The following is a 26776-nucleotide window of genomic DNA, read 5'->3' as shown; positions in this document are numbered from 1 at the left end:
CCACCAGGGGGCGACTCCTCTGGTTGTATAGAAATCTATGCTTCATGTGTTAAAACGGCATTCTCTCTACTGACCACCAGGGGGCGACTCCTCTGGTTGTATAGAAGTATATGCTTCATGTGTTAAAGCTGCATTCTCTCTACTGACTACCAGGGGGCGACTCCTCTGGTTGTATAGAAGTCTATGCTTCATGTGTTAAAGCTGCATTCTGTCTCCTGGCTACCAGGGGGCGACTCCTCTGGTTGTATAGAAGTCTATACTTCATGTGTTAAAGCTGCATTCTCTCTACTGACCACCAGGGGGCGACTCCTCTGGTTGTATAGAAGTCTATGCTTCATGTGTTAAAACTGCATTCTCTCTCCTGACCACCAGGGGCGACTCCTCTGGTTGTATAGAAGTCTATGCTTCATGTGTTAAAACTGCATTCTCTCTCCTGACCACCAGGGGGCGACTCCTCTGGTTGTATAGAAGTCTATGCTTCATGTGTTAAAACTGCATTCTCTCTCCTGACCACCAGGGGGTCTACTCACCTGTGTGTGACGTCACTTCCTTCACACAGACTGGACAGTAAAGGTGAACCATGCACTAACAGGTCACACCTGCTGCTGCAATATGAGATTGAATGAAGACAAACCACCGTTGGCTTCTAATATCCAATATCGGTCCCTCGCTCTAGTTTTTAGTGCTACTTTAGTCTCGTTTCACTTTTATTTTTTATTTATTTCAGGAAGAACAATACGAGCCCCAGGATCGCAATTATTGTTTGATATAATCTTAGATATAATATAGTGTGGCATAATATAATATAATCACTCTAGTTGCTGCTTGCAGCCAAACACCCCTTTTGAGATATAAGTGTGCAATATAATTTTAGTATTGAAGATGATTAAACCACAGTGCATTTCCTGTAAATGTCCCCCCCCCCCCAGGTAAACTATCCAGCTGCCTCATTATGCCTCCGTGAGCCCCGCCCTCTCCTCGTCATCACCCCCTCCGCCCTCCCGTCGCTCCCTCATCCAGCCGCCCATCATCCTCATCGCGGTCCAGAGGGCTTCTTCCAGGAAGCGCGTCGGGCAGTCGGATGCGCTGCTGGGGAGAGAGAGAGAGAGAGAGAGAGAGAGAGAGAGAGAGAGAGAGAGAGGGAGAGAGAGAGAGAGAGAGAGAGAGAGGGAGAGAGAAAGAGAGAGAGAGCGTGGGGAGGAGAGGAGGAGGGGTGGCGATAGGAGAGAGGATCAGACATGGCTTCTAAGGAGATCACTGCCTCTGGTTTCGTGGGTGCGAGCAAAGACATCACAGGTGGGTAAAGACAGACCGTTTTGTTTCTTTTGCTCCGTGTTGCGGGTTAGACCCCCCCCCCCCTCCCCTCCCCCAGACCCCCCGTACCCCCGTACCCCCCTCATCCCTCCCCGGTGCGTCCGCGTCCAGGCTTTTCATCCGGACCGGCGACCGAACCGACGCATTGGACGGCGCGGGGGTCCTGAGCGACACCTTTCCCCCCGGTCTCGTCCCCGAGGCTCTCCGGGCTCGGCTTTGTCCTCCTCGGCGTGCATGTGAATCCGTTGATGTGCACGGAGAATTATATATCTATATATCTATATATATACCTTTTTATATACCTTTTTTACTGTCTGTAAATGTGCCTCTTCGGGGAGGATCAGGTATAGGAGAAGCTTTAGGCCACAGAGGGAAAAGGGGCGTTGTGGAGACATGATGCTGAGCGCGTGCGTGTTGTTCTCTTCTTTTTTTTCCTTAAAACCCGTTTCCGGGCACGATTCTCCTCCCTAGACCTGAACCCGGTTTTTAATCCGTGTTGATCCTGCAGCCCATAGCCAGCTGGAGCGCCATAGTGGTTGCGTGCGTGCGTGTGCGCGCGCCAAAGTGAAATAGAGAGCGCCACATGTTCGCTGTGCATCTCGCCAACACGCGCGCGCACGAGCTGTGGACAAACCCCTCGACAGAGAGCGCAAATATGTCCTTTTTGTTGTTGTTGTTGTTGTTGTAAATATATATTTTCTCAAACGGCAACAAAGTCACAGAGCAGCCTGGGAGTGAACGCACGCGCTCCCCAACACATGCTCGCGCTCTGCCGCTGCGTTGATTGCTCCTAATGGCTCAATTAGCCACACTGTGATGATTAATCCAGAGGAGTCCCCGCCTCCTCATCCAGTCACTGAGGTGGCCTCCTGCTGCCCTGACTGACAGGTGTGTGTGTGTGTGTGTGTTCATATATGTTATGAAGCTTTATGTAGAGGGGTTAGTTCACACAGCATTCAGAGACTCTTTTATACACATTTATTAATACAACTATATATTATGAAGCTTTATGTAGAGGGGTTAGTTCACACAGCATTCAGAGACTCATTTATACACATTTATTAATAAAAACTATATATTATGAAGCTTTATGCAGAGGGGTTAGTTCACACAGCATTCAGAGACTCATTTATACACATTTATTAATAAAAACTATATATTATGAAGCTTTATGCAGAGGGGTTAGTTCACACAGCATTCAGAGACTCTTTATACACATTTATTAATAAAAACTATATATTATGAAGCTTTATGCAGAGGGGTTAGTTCACACAGCATTCAGAGACTCATTTATACACATTTATTAATAAAAACTATATATTATGAAGCTTTATGTAGAGGGGTTAGTTCACACAGCATTCAGAGACTCTTTTATACACATTTATTAATAAAAACTATATATTATGAAGCTTTATGTAGAGGGGTTAGTTCACACAGCATTCAGAGACTCATTTATACACATTTATTAATAAAAACTATATATTATGAAGCTTTATGTAGAGGGGTTTGTTCACACAGCATTCAGAGACTCATTTATACACATTTATTAATAAAAACTATATATTATGAAGCTTTATGCAGAGGGGTTAGTTCACACAGCATTCAGAGACTCATTTATACACATTTATTAATAAAAACTATATATTATGAAGCTTTATGTAGAGGGGTTAGTTCACACAGCATTCAGAGACTCATTTATACACATTTATTAATAAAAACTATATATTATGAAGCTTTATGCAGAGGGGTTAGTTCACACAGCATTCAGAGACTCTTTTATACACATTTATTAATAAAACTATATATTATGAAGCTTTGTGCAGAGGGGTTAGTTCACACAGCATTCAGAGACTCATTTATTTATTAATAAAAACTATATATTATGAAGCTTTATGCAGAGGGGTTTGTTCACACAGCATTCAGAGACTCATTTATACACATTTATTAATAAAACTATATATTTTGAAGCTTTATGCAGAGGGGTTAGTTCACACAGCATCATCAATGCTCGACAGGAACAGTTCTCAGTGCACCATAAACGCTGATGCTCTGTTGCGAAAAATGACACTGAAGCATATCGCGTGTTGATGTCGGTGCAGAGCGTTTCTACTTTGTAAATGTCAGCCTCTTGTTGGGCTTCGCTCTCACGTGCACATTGAATCTCTCTTTTGTAACTTGTATAAAATCCTCAGGGTGATTTATCATCTGGAAGGTCAAAGTGATTCAGGGCGTCGGTTTGATTTGATCTCCTTCGAAAAGAGCCAATCAGACCATAGAGCAGGGTGTGCTTTAGGGGGCGGGGCTACCTTGTGATTGACAGGTCCCTACGTCACTCCTCCTCGGTCCCCAAATGTGTTCCCTTTCCTGTTCCCTGGTTGCAAAAAGAATCCAACATGGCGACGGCCAGGACGTCGAACTCGAGGCTTCAAAAAAAACGTCCGTGGCCGAAAGTCGTAAAAAAAGATGGACGAACTTTCGACGTTGTGTTCTTTTCTTTTCTCTTCTTTTCTTTTCTTTTCTTCTCCGTCCACAGAAAGCATCCGAAAGATCGTCGACAAATCCTCCATCAAGTTCATCCACGGGATCAAGCTCGACGCCAAGAGTGGCAAGACGGAGGACAGGATACTGGTGAGTTTCTCTCTTAAGGTGGGGGTGTGGGGTGTGTTGTGTGTGTGTGTGTGTGTGTGTGTGTGTGTGTGTGTGGGGGGCGCAGCCTTTGATTCTGGGGTGCTTTCATCAAAGAATGTGGGACAGAGATGTGAAGTCTGGATGTGAGTGAAGCTCCGCCAGCTATCTGGGTAAGAAATCTGGGGCAATCAGCTCCTCTATTATGGACCAGAACTTAGACCGGACCCTGCACGGATGCTCGTGCTGCAACACACACACATACACACACACACACACACACACACACACACACACACACACACACACACACACACACACACACACAGCTTGTATTGATCGAGTGCTCCTTTAAATGCGGCTAAACCACGTGATCTGATGTAATTTTTCAGGCCGGCTGCAACGACTTGAGTGCAGCTTTTTACACAGTTTAACCTCTGACCCCAGAGCAGTTTTGGGGCGTCCCGTGACATTTTGCAATATATATATATAATATATAATATATACAGAACAATCGTGACGAGAAGTAGAGAGAACAAATGTCTTTTGTGCAGAGTTACACAGAGACCTTGCCAATACATCATAAAGCTCTACGTGCTTTACTCATTGAACTATTTACATCTTTACTCCGCTGTGTGTCCGTCTCAGAGGAATCAATCACGGCTTCCTCAGAATTTACTGGTTTTTTTACAGGATCTGGTTAAAGCGAGAGGTTTACTGGGGGGGGGGGGATTTTAATTGAGACAGGGAGAATAAAAATGTTTTTTTGATGAAATATCATTAGTTTTGGCTCCGTTTTCTAACGTTTTTTTTTCTTCCCCTTCTGGCTGTGATAAACGCTGTAGTTCTTTTGGCGACTGTTTAAAAGAGAACTTGCTTCTCAATCCCGCCGGCGGGGCTTTTTTTGGGGGTTCAGAGGGTTAAAAGACTCCGCTGCCTCTCCTGCAGACGAGCCGCGCTCCCACGCTTAAACGTTTTAAGTTCTTTTTAGGTCAGAGCTTCTTTAATGTTGAGATCTGTCGTGGTTTCATGAATTCATCCTGATTTCTTCCTGGTCCCCTTTTGTTTCCCTCACTGGACACACGAAAGCACACCTTCGCTTTTGTGTTTATTTTGGAAAGGTTACAATCAGCGTGGGTTCCCTCTGGGTTCCCTCTGGGTTCCCTCCGGGTTCTCCGGCTTCCTCCCTCAGTCCAAAGACATGCAGCTCAGGTTAATCGGAGGCTCTAAACTGCCTCCATATGCTCTTAACTACCAACCCCTAACCCCGCCTCCCTCGTAACCTCCGTGCAATGCATTCTGGTCTTCTTAATCAACTTGGGTGTACGAGGCCTCTGACAGACCCCCCCATATCGAGCTGATCTCTCCTGGAAAAAAACAACAACCTCCCAGTGAAGTGGGAGAGCTGTAATGTTATTACCGCTTTTCATTGGAGGAGAAGCACATGAAGGAGGGGGGGGGCTTTGTCCGGGGGGGGGGGGGCGTTTTATCCGAGGATTGAGTAAATGATTGAGAGCGACGGAGCAGGAAGCAGAGCAGAGGGGAGTGTCAAGGTGGAGAGCAGCCACCACTGCTCTTTGTTTGCCTTGACAGAGAGAGACACTTACCTTGGCTTGCTACAGACTCCGCCCCCCCAAAGAAAATGGAAATTGATGCATATGAACTGGAATCAGGAGCTGAACCCGATTCATGCAACAACCGCACAACGCAAATGTTTTCATGAACGAGCGGCCGCAGAAAACGCTAAAACCTCACGTCGACTTTGCATTGCGCTTATAGAAAGAAAGAAAGAAAGAAAGAAAGAAAGAAAGAAAGAAAGAAAGAAAGAAAGAAAGAAAAAAGATCTCGCACTTCAGAACCGCAGGAATTTACCAAATTAGCGCCCGGTTAGCGTAGCGAAAGAAAATTAGCATTGGCGACGCATGAAAAACCTGCAGGAAACTTTTTCAATTGTGATATTTACATCGAGAATCTGGGAAACGACCCCCACCCCCCCCACACACACCACACACACACACACACCCACACACACACACACACACACCCCACCCCCGGAACGCTTTTAGCCGGATCGATGCATGAATATGGAAAGTGCTCATCATTACCATGGAAACACCCGGGACTATTTTTCTCTCTTTATTTGTTGTTTAGGTCCTCACCACATGGCGGCTCTACTTCCTGGCGCCAAAGATTCCCTCCAAGGTGCTTGTTACCGTCTGCAGCTGCAACATGAAGCTCTTCCTCCGGTCGTGAAATATTAACTTCTTGTCTGACTGTTTCTGGAACAAACAGATAGAAACCACCTTCAACTTCCTGGAGATTCGAGCGTTGAACTCCCACCCCGAGCACCAGGTGAGACGGCGGTTTACGTTAATAATAATCATTCATCGGAAAACTGTCCACGCTCTTTTAATGACTTGCTCTCTTCTGTTGTTGACGGAAGATCTTCTGACTCTCACTTTTTATGTGAGATCAAAGTCGTCTGTGCGATCTTTAATCTCACATTTTCGGGGGCGATTCGATAGATTAATCGTTTAAAAAATATGGCAGAAAATCCTGTTTTTAAGCCTCCTAAATTTCTATAATTTGATATCAAAGCAAACTGAATTTTAATCACCTCGGATTAAAGACGTTTAATCTATAAAATAATCAGAAAGTTGGTTCCCTGAAAGTAACTAATTTAGCCTTTTATTTTCGTATCACTTTATTCTGAAATAGAGAGTTGAAGGAATAATCCAGTTTTTTTACTCTTCTAGTTATTAATGGTGTAACGAAACAAACACAGCACTTTATTTTAAGATATTACATATTAGTATATCTACAGCTCTATTCTTCTGTCCAGGTGATCATCGACACCGACAAGTCCGGCTACTCGCTGAGGTTCGAGTCCCGCGAACACCTCAATCATGTGGTCGGCCATATTAATTTCGCCTTGTCTCGAATATTCAACAACTCCATTTTTGCGTAAGTTGTCACTCTTTTGTTTAGTTTTCTTGTTTTCTTGTTTTCCTTTTTTGTTTTTTAATGACCCGAAGATGAACGAGTCCTTGTGTTCGCAGCCCTTCCATCTGTCACTCAGACAGCGACCTCTCTGAGGGCAGCAGGAAGTACTCACCCAGCTCGGAGACGTCGGTGGAGACCCAGCGGGCCTGTGGTAAGACACACATCGCCGGCTAATATGGGAGTTTTGGGGGGGGGGGGGGGGGGGGGGGAGTTGGCTCGCGCCCAGATGTTCCTTGAAAAATGCTCCCGTCGTGTAAAATAATAAATTCATATCACAGACAAATGTTTCCGTGCATGTTTTTCCTGCCATTTTTTTACTCTTGTTGTCGCGGCAGGAAGCAGCTGTTCATCTCACTTTGTGTGTGCCCCCCCCCCCCCCCCCCTCCTCCTCTCATAGGAGGCTTCTCGGAGACGTACGCCGCTCTGTGCGACTACAATGGCATCAGCTGCAAGGAGGAAGTGCAGTGGGTAAGAGCTGTGGGACTGAGTGCTTTTGAGTGTTTTACGTATTCGGCGCTGTGCACAACATTGAAGGCGGGGGGGGGGGGGGGGGGGGGCTTAACAGGGCTCATGGGTAATGAATGATGCTCCCGCAGGACGTGGACACCATCTACCACTCCCAGGACAGCCGAGAGTTCAACCTGCTGGACTTCAGCCACCTGGAGAGCAGGTGAGAGGACGGAGAGCGCGCTCGCGTGTCATCGCGCGCGCGGCGGCGCCTCGTTGACCTCGACTTCCTCTCTTCCAGGGATCTGGCCGTGATTGTCGCGTCGATGGCGTACAACACCTGGTTCACTAAACTGTACTGCAAAGACCTGCGGATAGTGAGTAGGAGTTCTGGAAAAGAGACGTCTTTTTTCTCCCAGTACAAACTCTTGAAAAGTTCTTTTAAGGCTACGACGAGGAAACTTTCCTTTTGTGTTGATTCTGGCGCCCCCTGTGGACGCAGGCGGTAGTGTCTCCGATCGGCAGACTGCCCACGCTCGTGAATCTTTCCTTTTTTCTTTTCTTACCAGGGGTCAGAGGTCACGGAGCAGGTCCTGCACACGATCAGCAAATCCTCCAGCCTGGAGGAGATCACTCTGGAGAACGCCGGGTTAAAATCGTGAGTTTAATTTTTCACACATTCGATCTTCTTCTCGACGATCGGACGAGCTTCTCGAACTTTTTCGGTTAAAAATCCATCCAGGGAGAGGGCAACGCTAAATCACTCCCTTATTGTTCGTCCGTAATAACCCACGGACCCACTTCACAGGGACTTCCCACAGAAGATGTCGGCTGCCCTTTCGGAGAACCCGCGTCCGTCATCCACTCGCTCAACCTGGCCCACAACTCATGGACAACCAGGGTACGGCGACGCGTCGGCGGCTCTCAGTTCAGACTGATTGAGTTGGACTTCTTTAACTTCTGGCACCTCTTGTGTGTGCGCTGCAGGTGTGTCCAACTTAATCCAGCAGATGTGTCGCCTCAGCAAGGGACTTCGTCTCCTCAACCTCTCGAAGACCTCCCTCACATCCAAAGGTTTGGGCTCCTCCCTCTATTCTATATTCTATATATATATTGTTTATTTTTCCCTGCCTTGTCTCTAGCTGTCGGAGCAACGTTGCCCCGGAGCCCACACTGTCACTAACTGCACACGCATACATTTTACCTAATTTATGGCAAACGAAAAACAGCGATTTCAGAGAGAAGCAGACAGAAGGTTTTACAATATTATGCCCCCTGGTGGTCAGGAGAGAGAATGCAGCTTTAACACATGAAGCATAGACTTCTATACAACCAGAGGAGTCGCCCCCTGGTGGTCAGGAGAGAGAATGCAGCTTTAACACATGAAGCATAGACTTCTATACAACCAGAGGAGTCGCCCCCTGGTGGTCAGGAGAGAGAATGCATGTTTTAACACATGAAGCATAGACTTCTATACAACCAGAGGAGTCGCCCCCTGGTGGTCAGTAGAGAGAATGCAGCTTTAACACATGAAGCATAGACTTCTATACAACCAGAGGAGTCGCCCTCTGGTGGTCAGGAGAGAGAATGCAGCTTTAACACATGAAGCATAGACTTCTATACAACCAGAGGAGTCGCCCCCTGGTGGCCAGGAGAGAGAATGCAGCTTTAACATATGAAGCATAGACTTCTATACAACCAGAGGAGTCGCCCCCTGGTGGTCAGGAGAGAGAATGCAGCTTTAACACATGAAGCATAGACTTCTATACAACCAGAGGAGTCGCCCCCTGGTGGTCAGGAGAGAGAATGCAGCTTTAACACATGAAGCATAGACTTCTATACAACCAGAGGAGTCGCCCCCTGGTGGCCAGGAGAGAGAATGCAGCTTTAACATATGAAGCATAGACTTCTATACAACCAGAGGAGTCGCCCCCTGGTGGTCAGGAGAGAGAATGCAGCTTTAACACATGAAGCATAGACTTCTATACAACCAGAGGAGTCGCCCCCTGGTGGTCAGGAGAGAGAATGCAGCTTTAACACATGAAGCATAGACTTCTATACAACCAGAAGTAGAGTCATTTTAGTCACAATAAGCATTTCAGGGGCAGGACTTTAAAGGGTTAAATTCACCAAAATCAGGTGGTCGTTAGATTTTAGACCGAATAGATTTCTTTACCGATCTGCAGATTGATCCCTGGGCTCAGGTTGGATTATTGTTTAGGGAGCGTGAAGCCTCCAAAGCTCCAGAGGGTTCTCTTCCCCGAGGAGCTTTGCTTCATGCTCAGGCTCCATATTGACTTGTGATGTCTCGCGATGCCCTGCAGGCAGCACGGCTCCTAAGACCACCTCATCTCACCGGGTTCCCAGTGGAGAACTTAAATATCACATTGAAGCTTTCCCTTACATCTGCTGATAGCTGCTGCTGCTGCTGGAGATGTGCATGGTTTATGTAGAGGCCCAACGTGTGGAGAGTGTTTTAACAATGCAACCTCCTCCATCTCTCTCTCTCTCTCCCTCTCTCCCTCTCTCTCCTTTCATCTCAGGAGTGGTGTCTCTCTCTCAGGCTCTGTGCTCCAGCGACGAGTACTCCAACTCCCTCCTGCACCTGGACCTGAGCAAGAACCCCGGGGTCCTCTCGGGGGAGGACGCCTCGGTCAGGAAGCACAACCACCCGAGGAAAAACATGAAACTACTTTATACGCAACCTTTCCATCTAAATAAATGTTTCTTCTTCTTCTTCTCTTCTCCTCCTTCTTCTTCTTCTTCTCCTTCTTCTTCTTCTTCTTCTTCCTTCTTCTTCTTCTTCTCTTATTCTCTTCTTCCTTCTTCTTCATTCTCTTCTTCTTCTTCTTCTTCTTCCTTCTTCTCCTTCTCCTTCTCCTTCTTCTTCTTTCTTTTCTTCTTCTTCCTTCTCCTTCTTCTCCTTCTTCTCCTTCTTCTTCTTCTTTCTTACCTCTTCTCTTCTTCTTCTTCTCCCTTGTTCTTGTTCTCCTTCTCCTTCTTCTTTCTTCTTTGTTCTTCTTGTTGTCCTCCTCCTCCTCCTCCTCCTCCTCCTCCTCCTCTCAGAACTTCTATCTGTTCCTGTCTCAGCCCAACTGCCTGGTCCATCTGGATCTGTCGGGCACAGATTGCTCGGTGGACTCGGTGAGTATCGAATGTGTAAAATACAGAAGCGTCTCTCTCTCTGAGCGACGCTCAGATGAACCGTTTCCTGTGTCTCATGCAGCTATTCGGGGCTCTTCTGAGGGGGTGTTGCGCCGATCTTTCCTTTCTGAATCTTTCCAAAAATTCCTTCTCCCACAGGTTAGTCACATCTTAAAGATTACCTACAGAATAGCTGCAAATCCAAATCTGAGAAATTATATCGTGCTTTTTTTTCTCTCTCTCTCTCTCTCACCGCGAAGGCCTCTTTCTTTTCTTCTTTTGTTCTTCGCTCATAATCTTCATCTCTTGCTTCTTGCTTCGTCGGAGCTTTGTGGGAGTCACCGATGCAATGTGTGCATAGATAAGACTCATGCATATTGAAACAGAAGCCCCCCCCCCCCCCTCCTTCATTCGTTCATCTCCCGGTTGGTTTATTGTTGTGCTCGTCCAACAGGAGAGTGAAGGACACGCTGCCGCTGTTCCGCCAGTTCTTCAGCTCGGCCTTCAGCCTCACTTACGTCAGTTTGGCCTCCATGAAGCTGCCGCCCGACGTTCTGAGGTAGCCGCCGCCTCGTTCCCCGCGTTCTCCGTCCGAAATCGGAGTCCAAACTCTCTCACTTCATCTGTCCTTTCCCGTCTCCTCAGGGCTCTCCTATCAGGGTTGACCTCCAACCCTCACATCAATGACCTTCACCTGGACATCAGTGGCTGCGAGGTAAGAGTTCATCTCCACGTAAACCATGCACATCTCCAACAGCAGCTAACAGCAGATGTAAGGAAAAGCTTCAATGTGACCACAAGGGGGCGACTCCTCTGGTTGTATAGAAGTCTATGCTTCATGTGTTAAAGCTGCATTCTCTCTCCTGACCACCAGGGGGCGACTCCTCTGGTTGTATAGAAGTATATGCTTCATGTGTTAAAGCTGCATTCTCTCCACTGACCACCAGGGGGCGACTCCTCTGGTTGTATAGAAGTATATGCTTCATGTGTTAAAGCTGCATTCTCTCCACTGACCACCAGGGGGCGACTCCTCTGGTTGTATAGAAGTCTATGCTTCATGTGTCAAAGCTGCATTATCTCTACTGACCACCAGGGGGCGACTCCTCTGGTTGTATAGAAGTCTATAAAAATTGACTCTACTTCTCGTGGTTGCAAAAAACAAAGATGGCTTCAAAACATCCGTCCGCAAACCAACGCGTGACGTCACGGTGACGTCACGGTGACGTCACGGTGACGACGTCCATTTCTGATCGACAGTCTGTGGTCAACAAAAACGAGGGAGAAATATTTCTTAAGGTTGAAACAGGCCAAAGAGGAGCTACATTTTATGAATGTGTGGGCAAGTCCTCTGTGAAGGTCTCGAAGCAGAGAAAACTGTGTCTGGAACACAAAGTTCCCACACTGTGCGTGACACTGAAGTCACACGTTGACAGACACGTTCAAGTCACACGTACAACTATCGGCTCGGCTTTTTTTACTAAAACCCTCACACTTGATATCCTTTTGTGCAATTTGCTCTACAACATTCAAAACATTGGATTTCTTTATCTTGTATTTTCACAGGTTTTTACAAAGTGCGATTTACAGTCTTTGAAATGTATGAATGGACATTATCACATCCCAGAATAGCTCAACGTATAATTTACTGAAGTAAAAGCATCTCTCTCTCTCTCTCTCTCTCTCTCTCTCTCTCTCTCTCTCTCTCTCTCTCTCTCTCCAGCTTCGGGCTGCAGGAGCTGCTGTGATCCAGGAGCTCCTCCCCAGAGTTTCCTCCATCGGCACTCTGGATATGTCGGACAACGGTACGGTGGTCCCTCTGTGACCTTGACCCCTGTTTCCAAGGGCGGCGAGGTCTGAATCAAGACATATTGACCTTTGTGTGTGTGTGTGTGTGTGTGTGTGTGTGTGTGTGTGTTGACAGGTCTCGATGCAGACTTGCTCACTGTGCTGCCGGCCCTCTCCAGACACCCGTCCCTCAAACACCTCCACCTGGGCAAGAACTTCAACATCAAAAGCAGGTGCTCCACACACGCCGCGCTGTGCACGTGAAACACGATGGGCGCGCGCACGCACGGGCTACGCTCGTGACTCCCGTCCGCTCACCGCGGCCTCGCCGCTGTGTTTCTGTCCGCAGGGTTCTGGATGAAGTCCTGCAGAAGCTGGTTCATCTCATGCAGGAGGAGGACTGTGTGAGTGACCACACCTGGAAACCTCCCTCACTCACCAGTCGGACAAACAATAAATGGATCAGCTGCGAAAGAAGCAGAAAAAATCACAGATTCTCTTTTCACTGCGTCCCTTTTGGAAGGAGAACATTTTTATTAAACATACAGTATATATAGAGGATAATACGATCAACTTAAAGGGGACACATCGTGCACATTTTCAGGTTCATAGGTACATACACCCTCGTTTTAGCGCCTGTCTCTTTAAGACCTCCTCCCGTAAGGTAGACCTGAGAACTCGCGTTCTCCACTCGCATGTGACATGGGAAGGGGAGCCGTCTGATTGGCTTTCGCGGTGTGTGTGGCCGACACTCCGGGTACTCAAATGTATCTGAGAGAAGAGAAGTGGAGTCTTTCACGTCCCCTTTAAGGGTTCCTGGACACATCATATTTTCATTATGTTTCTCCGTGTCACTGTGTCATTAATTATTGCTGCCTCTTGCGGGGCTCAGTGTGCGTATCACTACACACACATATTGTCAATAATTCATACGGACAGCGTGTTAAGTCGTGTGCAGCGAGCAGTCACACATTTTAACCGCTGCACTATCATCCTCCTCTCTTCTGTTTAAAAAAAAAATGTATTCCTAAATACCCTTTACTCATGCGTGGTTCCCCCTCACCCCCCAGGCCCTGCAGTCCCTGTCCCTGGCCGACTCGCGGCTGCGCTCCCGGGGCACCGTGCTGGTCAACACTCTGGGCAGCAACACCTGCCTGAGGAAAGTGGACCTGAGCGGCAACAACATGGACGACATCGGGGCCAAGATGCTGAGCAAAGCCCTGCAGATCAACACCACGCTCAGGTGGGGGGGAGTGTGGTGTGTGTGTGTGTGTGGGGGGGGGGGGGGGGGGGGAGATCTCTTTATGGAGGTTTTTTTGTTCAATGCAAACTCACCCTTTTTTTTCCTTTTTGTTTTGCCCTGCAGGAGTGTGACCATGGGATCGCAACAACACCTCCGCAGACCGGGTTTCTGGATGTGGCCCGAGCACTCGAACAGTAAGAGCATTAAACAAATATGTTATGTATATGCATATATATATACGTATAAATATACGTATATAAATATATATATATATAGACATGCAATATTATATTATTAGTTTACATTTGCAACGTGAGCTGAGCAGATTGCAGCTTTCCACTTTGCTATCTGAACTGTTCCAGACTTCTCTGGAGGCTGAGGATGACACGCAGAGATCAAAGTGTCCTCGCTGTTGCGGCGTAGGAGGGATGTTTGGGATGAATCTTTAACCCACTCCGACCCCTTGCCCTGTTCCCCCTCTCTCTCTCCCTCTCTCTCTCTCAGTAACTTCACCTTGCAGTACATGCCTCTGCCCTTAAGTGACATCAGCCAGGCGTACCGCGGCGCCCCGGAGAGGACGGAGCAGGCGCTGACCAAGGTCGGCCTCTACCAACTCTCCCACTCCTGAGTGCAGCTGCATGCTCCGCTAAGCTAGCCTCTGACTGCGTACGCTGGTTTACAGAGACGCGTTCTCATGAAAACAGCTTCAGTTACTGATAAGAACGTCGTCAATTAGCGACGTCACACATTGGTTTGGAGGCAGTTGCAAAGATTGTTGTCCCCCCCCCCCCCCCCCCCTAATAGTCACTTAGACACAACCACGTGAGAAAATGAGGTTGGAAGTTGAAAAATATTGAAATACCCGTCAAGGTGCATTTTGGAAAACGGGGCCCATGACATAAAATAAATCATTTAAAAAACAGCCGCCTCCTCTCTGCATTTCGTTTTCCTGCCCTTTAATTACATCATCCCCGTCTCCTTTTTTGCTCTACTAACTCCCCCCCCCCCCCCCCCGCCTCTCCGCCCGCCGCCACAGATCCAGCGCTCCCTGGTGAGGAACAACCAGACGCAGCGCTTCTCTCAGAGGCAGGCTCTGCGGCTGCACCAGGGCCTGGTCACGCAGCACCCGCCGAGCAGGTAGCGCTCACCTGGCCGCGGCCGCATGTCACGTGTGATTGTTTCATGTGTGACTGTGCTCGTAAACGCCAAACCCCCCCCCCCCCCCCCCCCCCCCACTCCCCCACCCTCTCCTCCACCTGTCTGTTTCCAAGGTGATGGAGCGCCTCTGCGTGCGCGTCCAGCAGCAGGTGTGTGTGTTACGAGGCGCCGGCGAGTTGGAGGAGATTCAAGCTGCTAAAACCAGTGCTGAAAGAGGCCAGGAACTCCTCGCGCTGTGAGCCCTTTGCATTATTTATTTATTTATTTTTTAAAGTTGCTCAGAATGCCTTTTTTTTTTTTTTTAATTTAATTATAATTTTTTTGAACTCACTTTTTGTTTAGTTTTCAACAACATAACAATCTGTATTTTCATACAGTCACTTTCTTTGTCAATTTTTGAGTCTGTCTTGGTACAAATGATATTCAGGCACATGGAAAAGGTACAAGGAAAAAAAAATCAGGATAATAATGAATAGATTGCATACAAAATAATTAAATACAAATAAAATAAATAATTTAAATAGGCTGAAGAACTATTGTATGTGCTCTATATATGCTTTTCAGAGAGGATTGTGTACTTTGCATTACTTTTAACACGTAGATTTGAATGCCTTTCCTTCTTTCTTCTCCCTTGGTGCCAGCTGTACCCGTCGCTGTGCGAGCTGGCTCACGTGCTCTCCGTGGACGGCCCGGTGCGCCAGCGGCTGGACTCTCTGGCCGGGGAACTCGCCAAAGCCGCGGACAAAGAGCTTCAGGTACAGATCTAACGGGCGAACCCTCTTTCCACGCCGCGGCGTTCACCGGGCGGGGGGGGGGCGACTCGAGCTTACTGACCGTCGGGGGTCTCTCTCCGTTGCAGGTGATCGTGGACTCCATGGTGTCGCTGTGCCGCGAGCTCTGCCCGCTGTCGGCCTGCGCGGCGGAGAGGTTGAGCCCGTCGCTGTCGTCCGTCTCCGAGCGCGTGTCCGTCCCTCGCTCCGCCATCCGGACGGCTCTGATGGAGCGAGCGGCGCAGGACATCCACCGAGCCTTAGAGTAAGAGAGCGTGACGCAGTAGGAAGGTTATCCATCTCCTCTCAGCTTTAACCTGCCGACCTCTTCCCCTCTTCTAACCCCCGATCGCCTGCAGGGAAGTGAAGCTGTCGGTGGTCTCCTACCTCACCAACTCCATCGTGGACCAGATCCTGCAGGAGCTCTACGCCACCCACAAGACCCTGGTAGATACACGCTTCTGGTTTAAAGGTATCGTGTGTGTGTTGAGACAAAGTGACCACTGAAGAGCGCTGCTGTCCGTCTCCAGACTCGGCAGGTGTCTCACCTGAAGCGCTGGGACGGGGCGTGTGACGACGGGACGGGCTGGAGGTTCAACAGACACCGAGACTCTCTGGACGTCACGGACGAGGAGCTCGGCACCAGCATCGTGAGTGTGAACATAACAGATATCCGTCTTTACATTAGTCCCGAAGCAGCCCAGGCGGTACAGTGTCTTGACACTCTCTCATCAAACTACAGCAACGTTTAGATGACATGATGGTTTTTTCTCTGGGCTCTGGCATTTTCTTGACAGGAGCACTGAAGATCAATATTTGAAAAAGCCCTAAAACTCCACTGGAGACGTTTCAGCAATACTTGGATTGGCGGCGTATCGTCAGTTACATTGTGTGTTCTGGCCTTTAGGAGCGTCTCATTGATCGAAGGTCTATAATTCCTCGACTGGCATCAATTCAGAATCAGAATAAGGTTTTACTGCCAAGTAGGTCAGTCGGGGTCCCGGGCCTAGAAACGGGCCGGTTGTGTCCAGGGTGGGAGGGGTCCGGCACAATCTTTGCCCGTCCAGCCAATCACCTTCACGAATGCCTTTCAGTCCCGATTAGCCATGTGATTGGGCGATTGGGGATTGTTGGAGCAACGTTTGCTTTTGTGATAACGGGCTGTTTGTTGGGCACCAAATCTACAGCCATGCTAGCAGCTCAGTCAGGATGCTAACATGCCGTGTAGCAGGTATAATGTTCACCATGTTATGGTGTACCTTATTATTATAGCAAGTAGTATTGGACCAATTTACATTTTGACCTGAAGATGGTGCTCGATTAAAAAAAGGATCACAGAAGTCGGTGGCATTCGTCCTCTGGGCACTAAGAATATCACAGCAATCCGTTCAATAATTGCTACGAAAATTGAACCAAAGTTGGACCAACGGACTGTTATTGCCGTCCCAGGAGTCATGCAACTAGCGGGGCCTAAAATCAACCAGCTAGCTGCCGCTATGATGAAATCTTTCCCACGGACTTTATCTTTCATCGGCAGCCGTTTCGGCTGTTTGATCCCGTTCCCTTCGGCTGAGTTATCAAGTTATTTACATCATCGATCGTTTGCTCCAGAAGCACCGTCGGCCCGGTGGAGAGCTCGGATCATTGGTCTCTTCTTGTGCGTCTTACTCTAAAGCCATCCCTCAGCCTCTCTGGATGTGTTTTTCTTCTTCCTCTCCTTTCTTTATTTCCTCCCAGGACACAATAGCCATTAAGAAGCGCAGCTCGAGAACCAGACGGATACGACCTGTCTCCACCCGGCTGAGTGAGTACCGCTGTATCTCCTCTTATCCTCTTCGCTCTGACCCCATCGCGTCTCTCTCAGGGCTCCATTAGTGGGGTTTTCTTTCTGATTTCCACTCTCCCGTCCCTCCATCTGGGAAGTTAATGGCTGTTTATATCCGACCCGAGCCAAGTCTGAGTCATCTCAGAGCGGTCGCCGCTTGTTTGTAATTCGTCGACTTCGAAGTGGGAAACGATCGTCTCCCTGTAGCTCCGCCCACTCGACTGAGCTTCCTTCTCAGTGTCATCGGCCCTCACGGCCTCTGTGGTCTTCCCTCCCGCCTCCAGGCCTGTGCGACGACTCCAGCTCCTCGCCGCCCCCCTCCGTGCGGTCGTACTCCTCGCCGCTGTCCCGCTCGGCATCCTGGGAAGGCCTGTCGGAGCTGCCGACGCAGGGCCTGCCGCTCCATCACGTGACGCGGGTTCGGCCGAGGCCTCCGCGGAGGCACAAAGGAGGCCACGTCCCGGCTGAGTCGGTAAGGCGGGTTTGAGCAAGGCACCTTTTAACACATATCTATCCATCCATCCATCGAACATATCTATCTATCTATCTATCTCTCTATCTCTCTATCTATCTATCTATCTATCTATCTATCTATCTATCCTTCTATCCATCCATCTCTTTAAATATCTATCATATCTATCTATCCATCCATCTATCTATCTATCTATCCATCTATCCATCCATCTCTTTAAATATCTATCATATCTATCTATCTATCTATCCATCCATCTCTTTAAATATCTATCTATCTATCTATCTATCCATCCATCTTTTTAAATATCTATCATATCTATCTATCTATCTATCTATCTATCTATCTATCTATCTATCTATCTATCTATCTATCTATCTATCTATATATCTATCTATCTATCAATCTATCCTTCTATCCATCCATCTCTTTAAATATCTATCATATCTATCTATCTATCTATCTATCTATCTATCTATCTATCCATCCATCTATCTATCTATCTATCCATCTATCCATCCATCTCTTTAAATATCTATCATATCTATCTATCCTTCTATCCATCCATCTCTTTAAATATCTATCTATCTATCCATCTATCCATCCATCTCTTTAAATATCTATCATATCTATCTATCTATCCATCCATCTCTTTAAATATCTATCATATCTATCTATCCATATATCTATCTATCTATCTATCTATCTATCTATCTATCTATCTATATATCCATCCATCTCTTTAAATATCTATCATATCTATCTATCTATCCATCCATCTCTTTAAATATCTATCTATCTATCCATCTATCCATCCATCTCTTTAAATATCTATCATATCTATCTATCTATCCATCCATCTCTTTAAATATCTATCTATCTATCTATCTATCTATCTATATATCTATCTATCTATCAATCTATCCTTCTATCCATCCATCTCTTTAAATATCTATCTATCTATCTATCTATCCATCCATCTTTTTAAATATCTATCATATCTATCTATCTATCTATCTATCTATCTATCTATCTATCTATCTATCTATCTATCAATCTATCCTTCTATCCATCCATCTCTTTAAATATCTATCATATCTATCTATCTATCTATCTATCCATCCATCTATCTATCTATCTATCCATCCATCTATCTATCTATCTATCCATCTATCCATCCATCTCTTTAAATATCTATCATATCTATCTATCCTTCTATCCATCCATCTCTTTAAATATCTATCTATCTATCCATCTATCCATCCATCTCTTTAAATATCTATCATATCTATCTATCCATATATCTATCTATCTATCTATCTATCTATCTATCTATCTATCTATATATCCATCCATCTATCTATCTATCTATCCATCTATCCATCCATCTCTTTAAATATCTATCATATCTATCTATCTATCCATCTATCTCTTTAAATATCTATCATATCTATCTATCCTTCTATCCATCCATCTCTTTAAATATCTATCTATCTATCCATCTATCCATCTATCCATCCATCTCTTTAAACATCCATCATATCTATCATATCTATCTATCTATCTATCTATCTATCTATCTATCTATCTATCTATCTATCTATCTATCTATCTATCTATCTATCTATCTATCTATCTATCTATCTATCTATCTATCTATCTATATATCTATCTATCTATCTATCTATCTATCTATCTATCTATCTATCCTTCTATCCACCCATCTCTTTAAATATCTACCATATGGAACACACCCATCTATCCGTGTCCTTAACGTTGATGCCTGCTGGCAGTGAAACTGTCTTTTCAGAGGTGATATACACAAAGTGGACGGCTGCATTTTTCATTACGCAATCTCACTCAGCCAGTGTAATCCATTTGTTTTATTGCATACAGAACATTTACAAATGAAACCCAGTGCGTAAACTGACCTCTATTAAAAAGAGTTTCTGTGTGTGTGTGTATATGTGTGTGTGTGTGTGTGTGTGTGTGTGTGTGCAGCATTGCAGTGAAAATGGAGGAATAAGTCCTCTCGATGACGGTCTCCCAGACTTCTATACTAAACGAGTGCTCCCGGACAGGTAAGACTTACTCTACTATTATCTCTATAATAATATATATTAATATTTAATCACATTTATACAAAACAATCACATTTACATTAACCCCTCGTGCTCTGATTGAAATGTCCCCTTCCTCAAACTCCTATAATAATACTGTATATTGATCATAACTACCAAATATTCATACGTTTACAGAATTGTAACCCTTTAAATGCCAGTTTGTTGAAATAATGCAGCTGTTTTTTGGTTTTTCAAGACAACAATAGCATCTATTCTCCTCTCAGGACAAGCATGAGGAAATGGCTCAATCTGATGGGAAAGATTAAAGACTACAATTTTGAAGCCAGTGCTCTTGATTGAAAGCCTGATATGATATGATTCATAATTTGGGGACATTTTTTTGTCCTTCGGGGTCTGAGCGTCTGTGTTTCGGCTCCACGGTTTATTGTCGACAATATAGGAGCTGAGGTTGTACTTCCGAAAATACATTTTTAAAACTCAAACCCTTTGCCAAAATGTACGACATATGCATTAACACAGCCAAGATCCCCAAATAAAAACATTTAAAAAGCCAGAAATGTCCCTGTTTGCCCCCCAAAAGCTAAAAAATAAATAAACGTGACACGAGCAAACATTACAATATTTAAATTTCTGCTTTTTAATTAACGCGATCATCCAACAGCGCTGCTGGCGTTCTGATTCAGTTTCCCCTCCAGCGAGGCTTCCTTTTAATTGGCTGGTGTTTCAGGTTTATTATAATTCGAGGAGGTCGTGGTTCCTCTGTCCGCCGCGTTGTCTCGTCTTTGAAGTGGCGGTGGAGGTTCGGCGATCCGATCTGCTGTCCGTCATCTCTGCTCCATCACAACATCATTTTAGTCGCTCTTTGATGATTGGAGGAGCAGGAGCTTGGCGGGGATGGGTTGCATGTTGTTGATCAAAGGGCGGTGTAAGATTCAGGAAGGAGAGGTGGTTTTTTTGTACACACATCAAAGGAGCGTGTGAGTTTATTTTTAGTTTAGTTAAATATGTGACAGCTTTAGAAATGAACAGGAAAAGTTTTTCAAAAAGTTTGTTCCTATACATCAATCACGCAAATTGAAAAAACTAATGTGCTAAAACACGCAGAACTGCCAGTGAGGCCCTCTGACGTGTGAATGCAGCAGCTTTTATTTTGGCGGGGCTGAATTCAGGAACAGGGCTTATTATGATAATGGCTCTCCTCTTTTTTGTACACTTGCATGTCATCGGGTCAAGCACCTTTTTAAATATGATTGCATTCATAATATTATATATATATATATTTTGTTGCCTAGCAACACTCAAGCTGCCCGACATCCCAACAGGGATGACCGGCCTTTTTTTTTTTTTAACCCTCTCTCCCCTCTTTCAGCCAGCTCTCCTCTCTGCACAAAGCCCACTCGCTGAGGAGGAAGAAGAGGAGGAACATGCTGGCCATCTTCGGTTTCCGTAGGAACCGCAACCAGACGCTGTCCAATCAGGGGCCGGAGTCTGAGGCCGAGGTTTACGGAGACGGGTGTCACTTTGTCGCTACGGCAACCTCAGGGTTCGTGCGTGCACAAACACGACGCCACACTCATTTAAAGCCCACGCGATTCTGTTCAAACGATGTGTATGAATCAGTTGAGTCTCGAATGTGGAGACGTGATACACATATTTTTTAGGATATCGTTATCTCCGATCTCATCGTGACTCCCAGTTGCATAAATTCCGCTTAGAAATCACAGAGGAAAAAAAAATAAGCTCCTTTTAACTTCAGAACTTGCCTGAGAAGTCGCCACGTTTAAGTTTTCTTCAGTATCAAAGCACCCCGCTGATAGCTGGCTTTGTATCCATGGCAACACTGCAACGATAATCTGATAATGGCTAATTCGGTGTGCTTTTAAATGGTGCCGGTTTGGGTGTCAGGCTTTGAAAACACCTGCGTTACATAACAATACAATACACTTTCTTTCCATATTCTACTGCACGCTACTGGTGCAGCTCTGAACTTCATAAACACCGCGATAAATATCGCTCCCAGATCTCCTTAACTGTTTTAATCTGTGGAGAGATCGTGCGTCCGTGACATCTTCGGTGTCTCTTTCAGGACCGCCACGGAGAACGTGTACACGCTCCTGCAGCCTCCGAGGTCCGCTGCCAGAGCCGGATCCCCCGGCGAAGTGGCCGATGGGAAAATGAACGACCACCCGGGGAAAAACACTCTGGTGTTGAGTCCGCCGCCGGTGCCGGGCGTTCCTCTCTCGGGCGCGGCAGGAAGCAAACACCCCTTTTATTCTCCCAGAGAGGTAAAGACACTGTGAGCCATAAGAACCATAAATAACTGATTTATGTTTCAAGGGACACAAGTTTTCTCCTGGAGGACAGTTTGAAAGAGTTTGAAAGAGTTTGAAACTGTTTGAAAGAATTTGAAAGAGTTTGAAAGAGTTTGAAACTGTTTGAAACTGTTTGAAACAGTTTGAAAGAGTTTGAAAGAATTTGAAACTGTTTGAAACTGTTTGAAACTGTTTGAAAGAGTTTGAAAGAGTTTGAAAGTTGGTTAACGTCGTGAATTTAAGGTCTAACGAAAAAAGCTACAAAAGTATTTGGTTAGGTTTAGGCAACAAAAGTACTTTAATATGTTTAGGCAACAAGTTGGATTGAGGCAGTAGAAAGTAATACTTGTGTATGTTTAGGCAACAAGCATCCACCGTTGCTAGAAGTTTACTCCCCCCGGGGGTGCGATCTTCTCCTTTGACCTCTTCTTGTTGTGTTTTTCCTCAGAAACCCGAAGCGGATGCCGTGTTCGAACACCCGTCAGAATCGGACAGGTTCTGGGCGGACAACAAGCAGAGGACCGCGGAGGCGCCGCATCCGGACAAGCCGTGGCTGGAGGCCAGGACCACGGAGAGGCAACCGGACCGGCACTGGACCGAGAGCCGACACCTGGACCGGCAGTGGACCGTCGACAGGCACACCCAGCGGCAGATCGACAGGAAGATAGAGAGACAGTGGATGGGCGGCAGGCAGATAGACCGGTCGTGGTCGGAACACAGGCTGGCGGACGCGCCGGCGGACAACCAGCTGACTGAGGGCAGACCAGCCGGCAGGAGGGCCGAGAGACAAGTGCAGGCGCTTCTTTTGGCTCAAAGGCCGCTGCCTCCGTACCCGTCGGACAGGACGCCCTCGCCGAAGCAGGAGACGGATCACCTGAAGAGCGAAGAGGCGGCTTCGGCGGCTTCGGCGGCTTCGGCGGCTTCGGCGGCTTCGGCGGCTTCGGCGGCTTCGGCGGCTTCGGCGGCTTCGGCGGCTTCGGCGGCTTCGGCGGCTTCGGCGGTTTCGGCGGTTTCGGCGGTTTCGGCGGTTTCGGCGGCTTCGACAACGGCGGCTTCGGACTGGCATCAGCAGGACGCGCAGGGCGACAGACAAATGTGTCCCGACGCCAGCGGAGGGTTCACGGAAGGATGGAGGAGCAGCGGAGGAGGACGAGCTGCTCCCGGTGCATCCAAACCCGATCCCCCGCCGCAAAGCAGCAAACCCAACATGTCCAGGCTGAGACAGCGGCATCGTCTCGAGAGCTCAGATGCTCTGCCAGGTACCCCTGACAGTCTCGCCCCCCATGTTTTTTGGAGAGGACGTTTCAGCTTTCTCTGGGTGGCAGTGACTTATTTTTGATTCGCAGGTATGGAGGAGGAAGGAGACGTGGAGAAGGATCCCGGAAAGGTGGAAAAGAAAGAGAGAGAAAAAAGAAGAGACTCGGAGGGTCATCCTCCTCCGATTCCAGAAAAGGTGTGCATTTAATAGCCATGCATGGTTCGGTTTGTTCCGTGTAAAAAATTATATATATATATATATATATATATATATATATATATATATATATATATATATACACATCAATATACTGTATATTGATGTACTGCTTTGTGCGATTACTGTAAATCTAGAGCAAATATGCCGGTTGCAATAATTGTTTTTTTGATTTGTTCGTGGTCCACACAAAAACAGCCAAAGACGTCCTCGTATGCGATTTTTCCAAAAGAATCAGCCAATGAGAGGAGCTTGCCTCCTCCTCCGGCGCCGCCTCCGGTTCACAAGCCCGTGCACGGATTCCCGGACAGAGCAGCAAGTCAAGGTAACTCTATTTATTAGAAACACGTTCACATGATACCACAGTATAATGGTGTGCTTCTTTTGCTCTTATTTTATTGCTCTGATTTTATAAATACATTTATAGTTTGCTAAATGAACATTGTGCTGTATTGAAGAAGACTTGAAAGTAGAGATTGAGACCATAAACTCATGTTTACATCAAGAGAAGTAGAGTCATTTATATAGACTTCTATACAACCAGAGGAGTCGCCCCCCTGGTGGTCAGGAGAGAGAATGCAGCTTTAACACATGAAGCATAGACTTCTATACAACCAGAGGAGTCGCCCCCCTGGTGGTCAGGAGAGAGAATGCAGCGTTAACACATGAAGCATAGACTTCTATACAACCAGAGGAGTCGCCCCCTGGTGGTCAGGAGAGGGAATGCAGCTTTAACACATGAAGCATAGACTACTATATAACCAGAGGAGTCGCCCCCTGGTGGTCAGGAGAGGGAATGCAGCTTTAACACATTAAGCATAGACTTCTATACAACCAGAGGAGGTGCCCCCTGGTGGTCAGGAGAGAGAATGCAGCTTTAACACATCAAGCATAGACTTCTATACAACCAGAGGAGTCGCCCCCTGGTGGTCAGGAGAGGGAATGCAGCTTTAACACATGAAGCATAGACTTCTATACAACCAGAGGAGACGCCCCCCTGGTGGACATTAGAGAGAATGCAGGTTAAGATGCTTAAACTGGCATTGGCTTCACTTTTCAGAAGTTTAAATATCTTGACAATACCTAACACCCGTGTTCCTCATCACATGCAAACCCATTTGTGTTTCACACCTGTTCAGGTGAGGAAGGACTTCGACCTCCGGCTCCGGTGAAACCACAGAGGAACAGAAAGGCCGTGTCTTGCGACGCAGGTGCAACTGGTCTTTTCTCCCATCGCAGTAAACACAATTATCAACTAACCTCCGCGGCGTTTATATTCATGTTGGGAATTCATGTATCTACGTTCATCTGTGTGCAAAGCGTCTGTATCTAACTGTTGATTTGTGTTTTTTGTGTGTGTGTTTTTTTGTCCTCACTGAACTCAGGCACTGACAGGGAAAGCCCTAATAACGTTGAGAAGCCCCCAAATCGCAAACCCCCCGTGAAAAAACCTAGACTACCCCAAAACAGAAATAAGTCACTGGACTTGTCTGGTACACGTCTCTGTTTTTTATTTATATATATGTATATATGTGTGTGTGTGTGTGTGTGTGTGTGTGTGGCAGATGTTACTAAGTGTGAGTGGTAATATAACTATTCTTTCCTCCAAAATTCTACACGTTGTGATCTGATACTTGTATTGATTAACCACGGATATATGTGTGTATATACTGTATAAATATATATATATATATTTATTTATGTATTGTTTTTTTATCAGTTTCCTGTCCTCTCCTGTTTTATAGACAGCCTCGACTCGGCCTCCGGTCACAGCGAGCTGTTGTGATGAAAAAATGTATTCCCCTCCGACGCTGTTTCGGCCGAAGCGTCGTCATGACAACTGAGGAGCATTTCATTTCAACGAGGGCACGAAGGAGGAGAAGAAGAAGAAGAAGAAGAAGCAGAAGAAGAAGAAGAAGAAGAAGAAGAAGAAGAAGAAGAAGAAGGACGACGTCAGACAGACTTCATAAAGCATTAATCACCCGCTTCTGTTGAAACGCTCACTTTCCTTAAAGGGCCAGTACCGATGTTCTGAAGCGTGTTTTTTATGAGCTTCTCCTGCAGTGAAACAACCTGTAGAAACTCGTACAAACGGGCTTCTAAACATCGCGGCTCACCCTCCGGTGTCTCGTTCCTGCCTCTTCACACGGAACTGTCTTTGCTTTCCCATGAAAAACTCTCTCTGTGGCTCCAGTATTCTCAACAGTATTTGCTACTCTAGGAAAACCCAGATGACCATTGTCTTTTCAGTGCCGAGTGTCGGAGCATCGTGGCTTTTGCTAGACAGGAAAAAAAATATACATGTTTATTGTTTATTCTTTATTAGAATGTGATTTCCTAAAATCTGCGATGGCATTTCTGACTGCCGACTACAGTCGATTTGCCTTTGTTTGACACTTGAGTTGCTTCTTATCAGGTGAAACTTGATGATTTATATCTAGTTTTGCTTTCAGGAACTGAAAGGTAATATATTTTATAGAGAAAAATAAATATTATGTATGAGCACCCTCGCTGTATGAATAAAACACTAAAGGAAAACTACCGTGACTCCTGCTGTGGCTGTTACCGTTAGCTTGCAGTACCTTGCGTTAGGTTACGTTAGCTTGTGTTAGGTTGCGTTAGCTCAAACCGGATGTGCTTTCCACTGTGCATTTAGATGAACCACATCACATTAAATGTATTGTTTCATAAAATGTTAACAATTAAAGATGAATTAGGAGATGACGCTTATATTAAAGAAAAATGGGAGCTGGAAGCTCTATTGTATAATAGGTGATGAGGAAAGTCACTTCAGTAGCCGTAAGAGTTAAGGTTAGTAATATTAAATGTACCACGAGGCCTGTATACTCTAATAATTTAAGGGTATTATTGAAAATTGCAAGATAAGTTATAAGTATTTCGTGTAAAATGAACACATTGGAATAAAGGACCAAGAGACAGATGCTAATGGAGGAAATGTCGGCAACATTTTAAATGAAAAAAGATGTATATATATATATATATATATATATATAACATATGAAGAGTTTGACTACGAGAGCAACTTTTTTTTTAGAATCGTTTTCATTGGTTCCAACTTCTCAAATGTGAAGATTTGCCTTGATGTTACTTAAAATTATT

At 46.0% G+C, this 26776-nt stretch overlaps 1 protein-coding gene and 1 long non-coding RNA gene across 2 annotated transcripts; one reads left to right on the top strand and one right to left on the bottom strand.

Annotated features, from left to right (window-relative positions):
- Positions 1 to 1009: 1009 nt before the first annotated feature.
- LOC117730195 lies at positions 1010 to 7142 on the bottom strand. Its single transcript, XR_004609421.1, has 3 exons — positions 7055 to 7142; positions 6099 to 6218; positions 1010 to 1089 (listed from the first exon to the last, which is right to left on the bottom strand). It is a non-coding gene; the product is annotated as an uncharacterized LOC117730195 (long non-coding RNA).
- LOC117730194 (capping protein, Arp2/3 and myosin-I linker protein 3-like) lies at positions 1196 to 26153 on the top strand. Its single transcript, XM_034531777.1, is given in 47 exon segments — positions 1196 to 1296; positions 3848 to 3942; positions 6091 to 6141; positions 6232 to 6291; positions 6782 to 6903; positions 6999 to 7093; positions 7340 to 7410; positions 7539 to 7612; positions 7691 to 7766; positions 7959 to 8047; positions 8198 to 8238; positions 8241 to 8276; positions 8279 to 8290; positions 8377 to 8463; positions 9933 to 10042; positions 10456 to 10533; positions 10616 to 10692; positions 10988 to 11092; positions 11179 to 11248; positions 12254 to 12335; positions 12455 to 12551; positions 12668 to 12722; positions 13389 to 13561; positions 13685 to 13694; positions 13696 to 13719; positions 13721 to 13755; positions 14066 to 14159; positions 14598 to 14681; positions 14684 to 14698; positions 14833 to 14916; positions 14918 to 14965; positions 15361 to 15474; positions 15579 to 15754; positions 15849 to 15936; positions 16020 to 16139; positions 17227 to 17293; positions 17599 to 17786; positions 19788 to 19867; positions 21240 to 21413; positions 21957 to 22155; positions 22631 to 23072; positions 23238 to 23441; positions 23529 to 23635; positions 23855 to 23981; positions 24796 to 24867; positions 25042 to 25149; positions 25402 to 26153. Coding segments are annotated over 47 exon segments (4515 nt in total). The 5' UTR covers positions 1196 to 1238; the 3' UTR covers positions 25443 to 26153.
- The last annotated feature ends 623 nt before the right edge of the window (positions 26154 to 26776 follow it).

The sequence above is a fragment of the Cyclopterus lumpus genome, chromosome 4 (genome assembly GCF_009769545.1).
Source record: "Cyclopterus lumpus isolate fCycLum1 chromosome 4, fCycLum1.pri, whole genome shotgun sequence".
Taxonomy (NCBI): Eukaryota; Metazoa; Chordata; class Actinopteri; order Perciformes; family Cyclopteridae; genus Cyclopterus; species Cyclopterus lumpus.
Note: the sequence above shows the minus strand (reverse complement) of the source record. Positions and strands in the feature narration are given on the sequence as shown.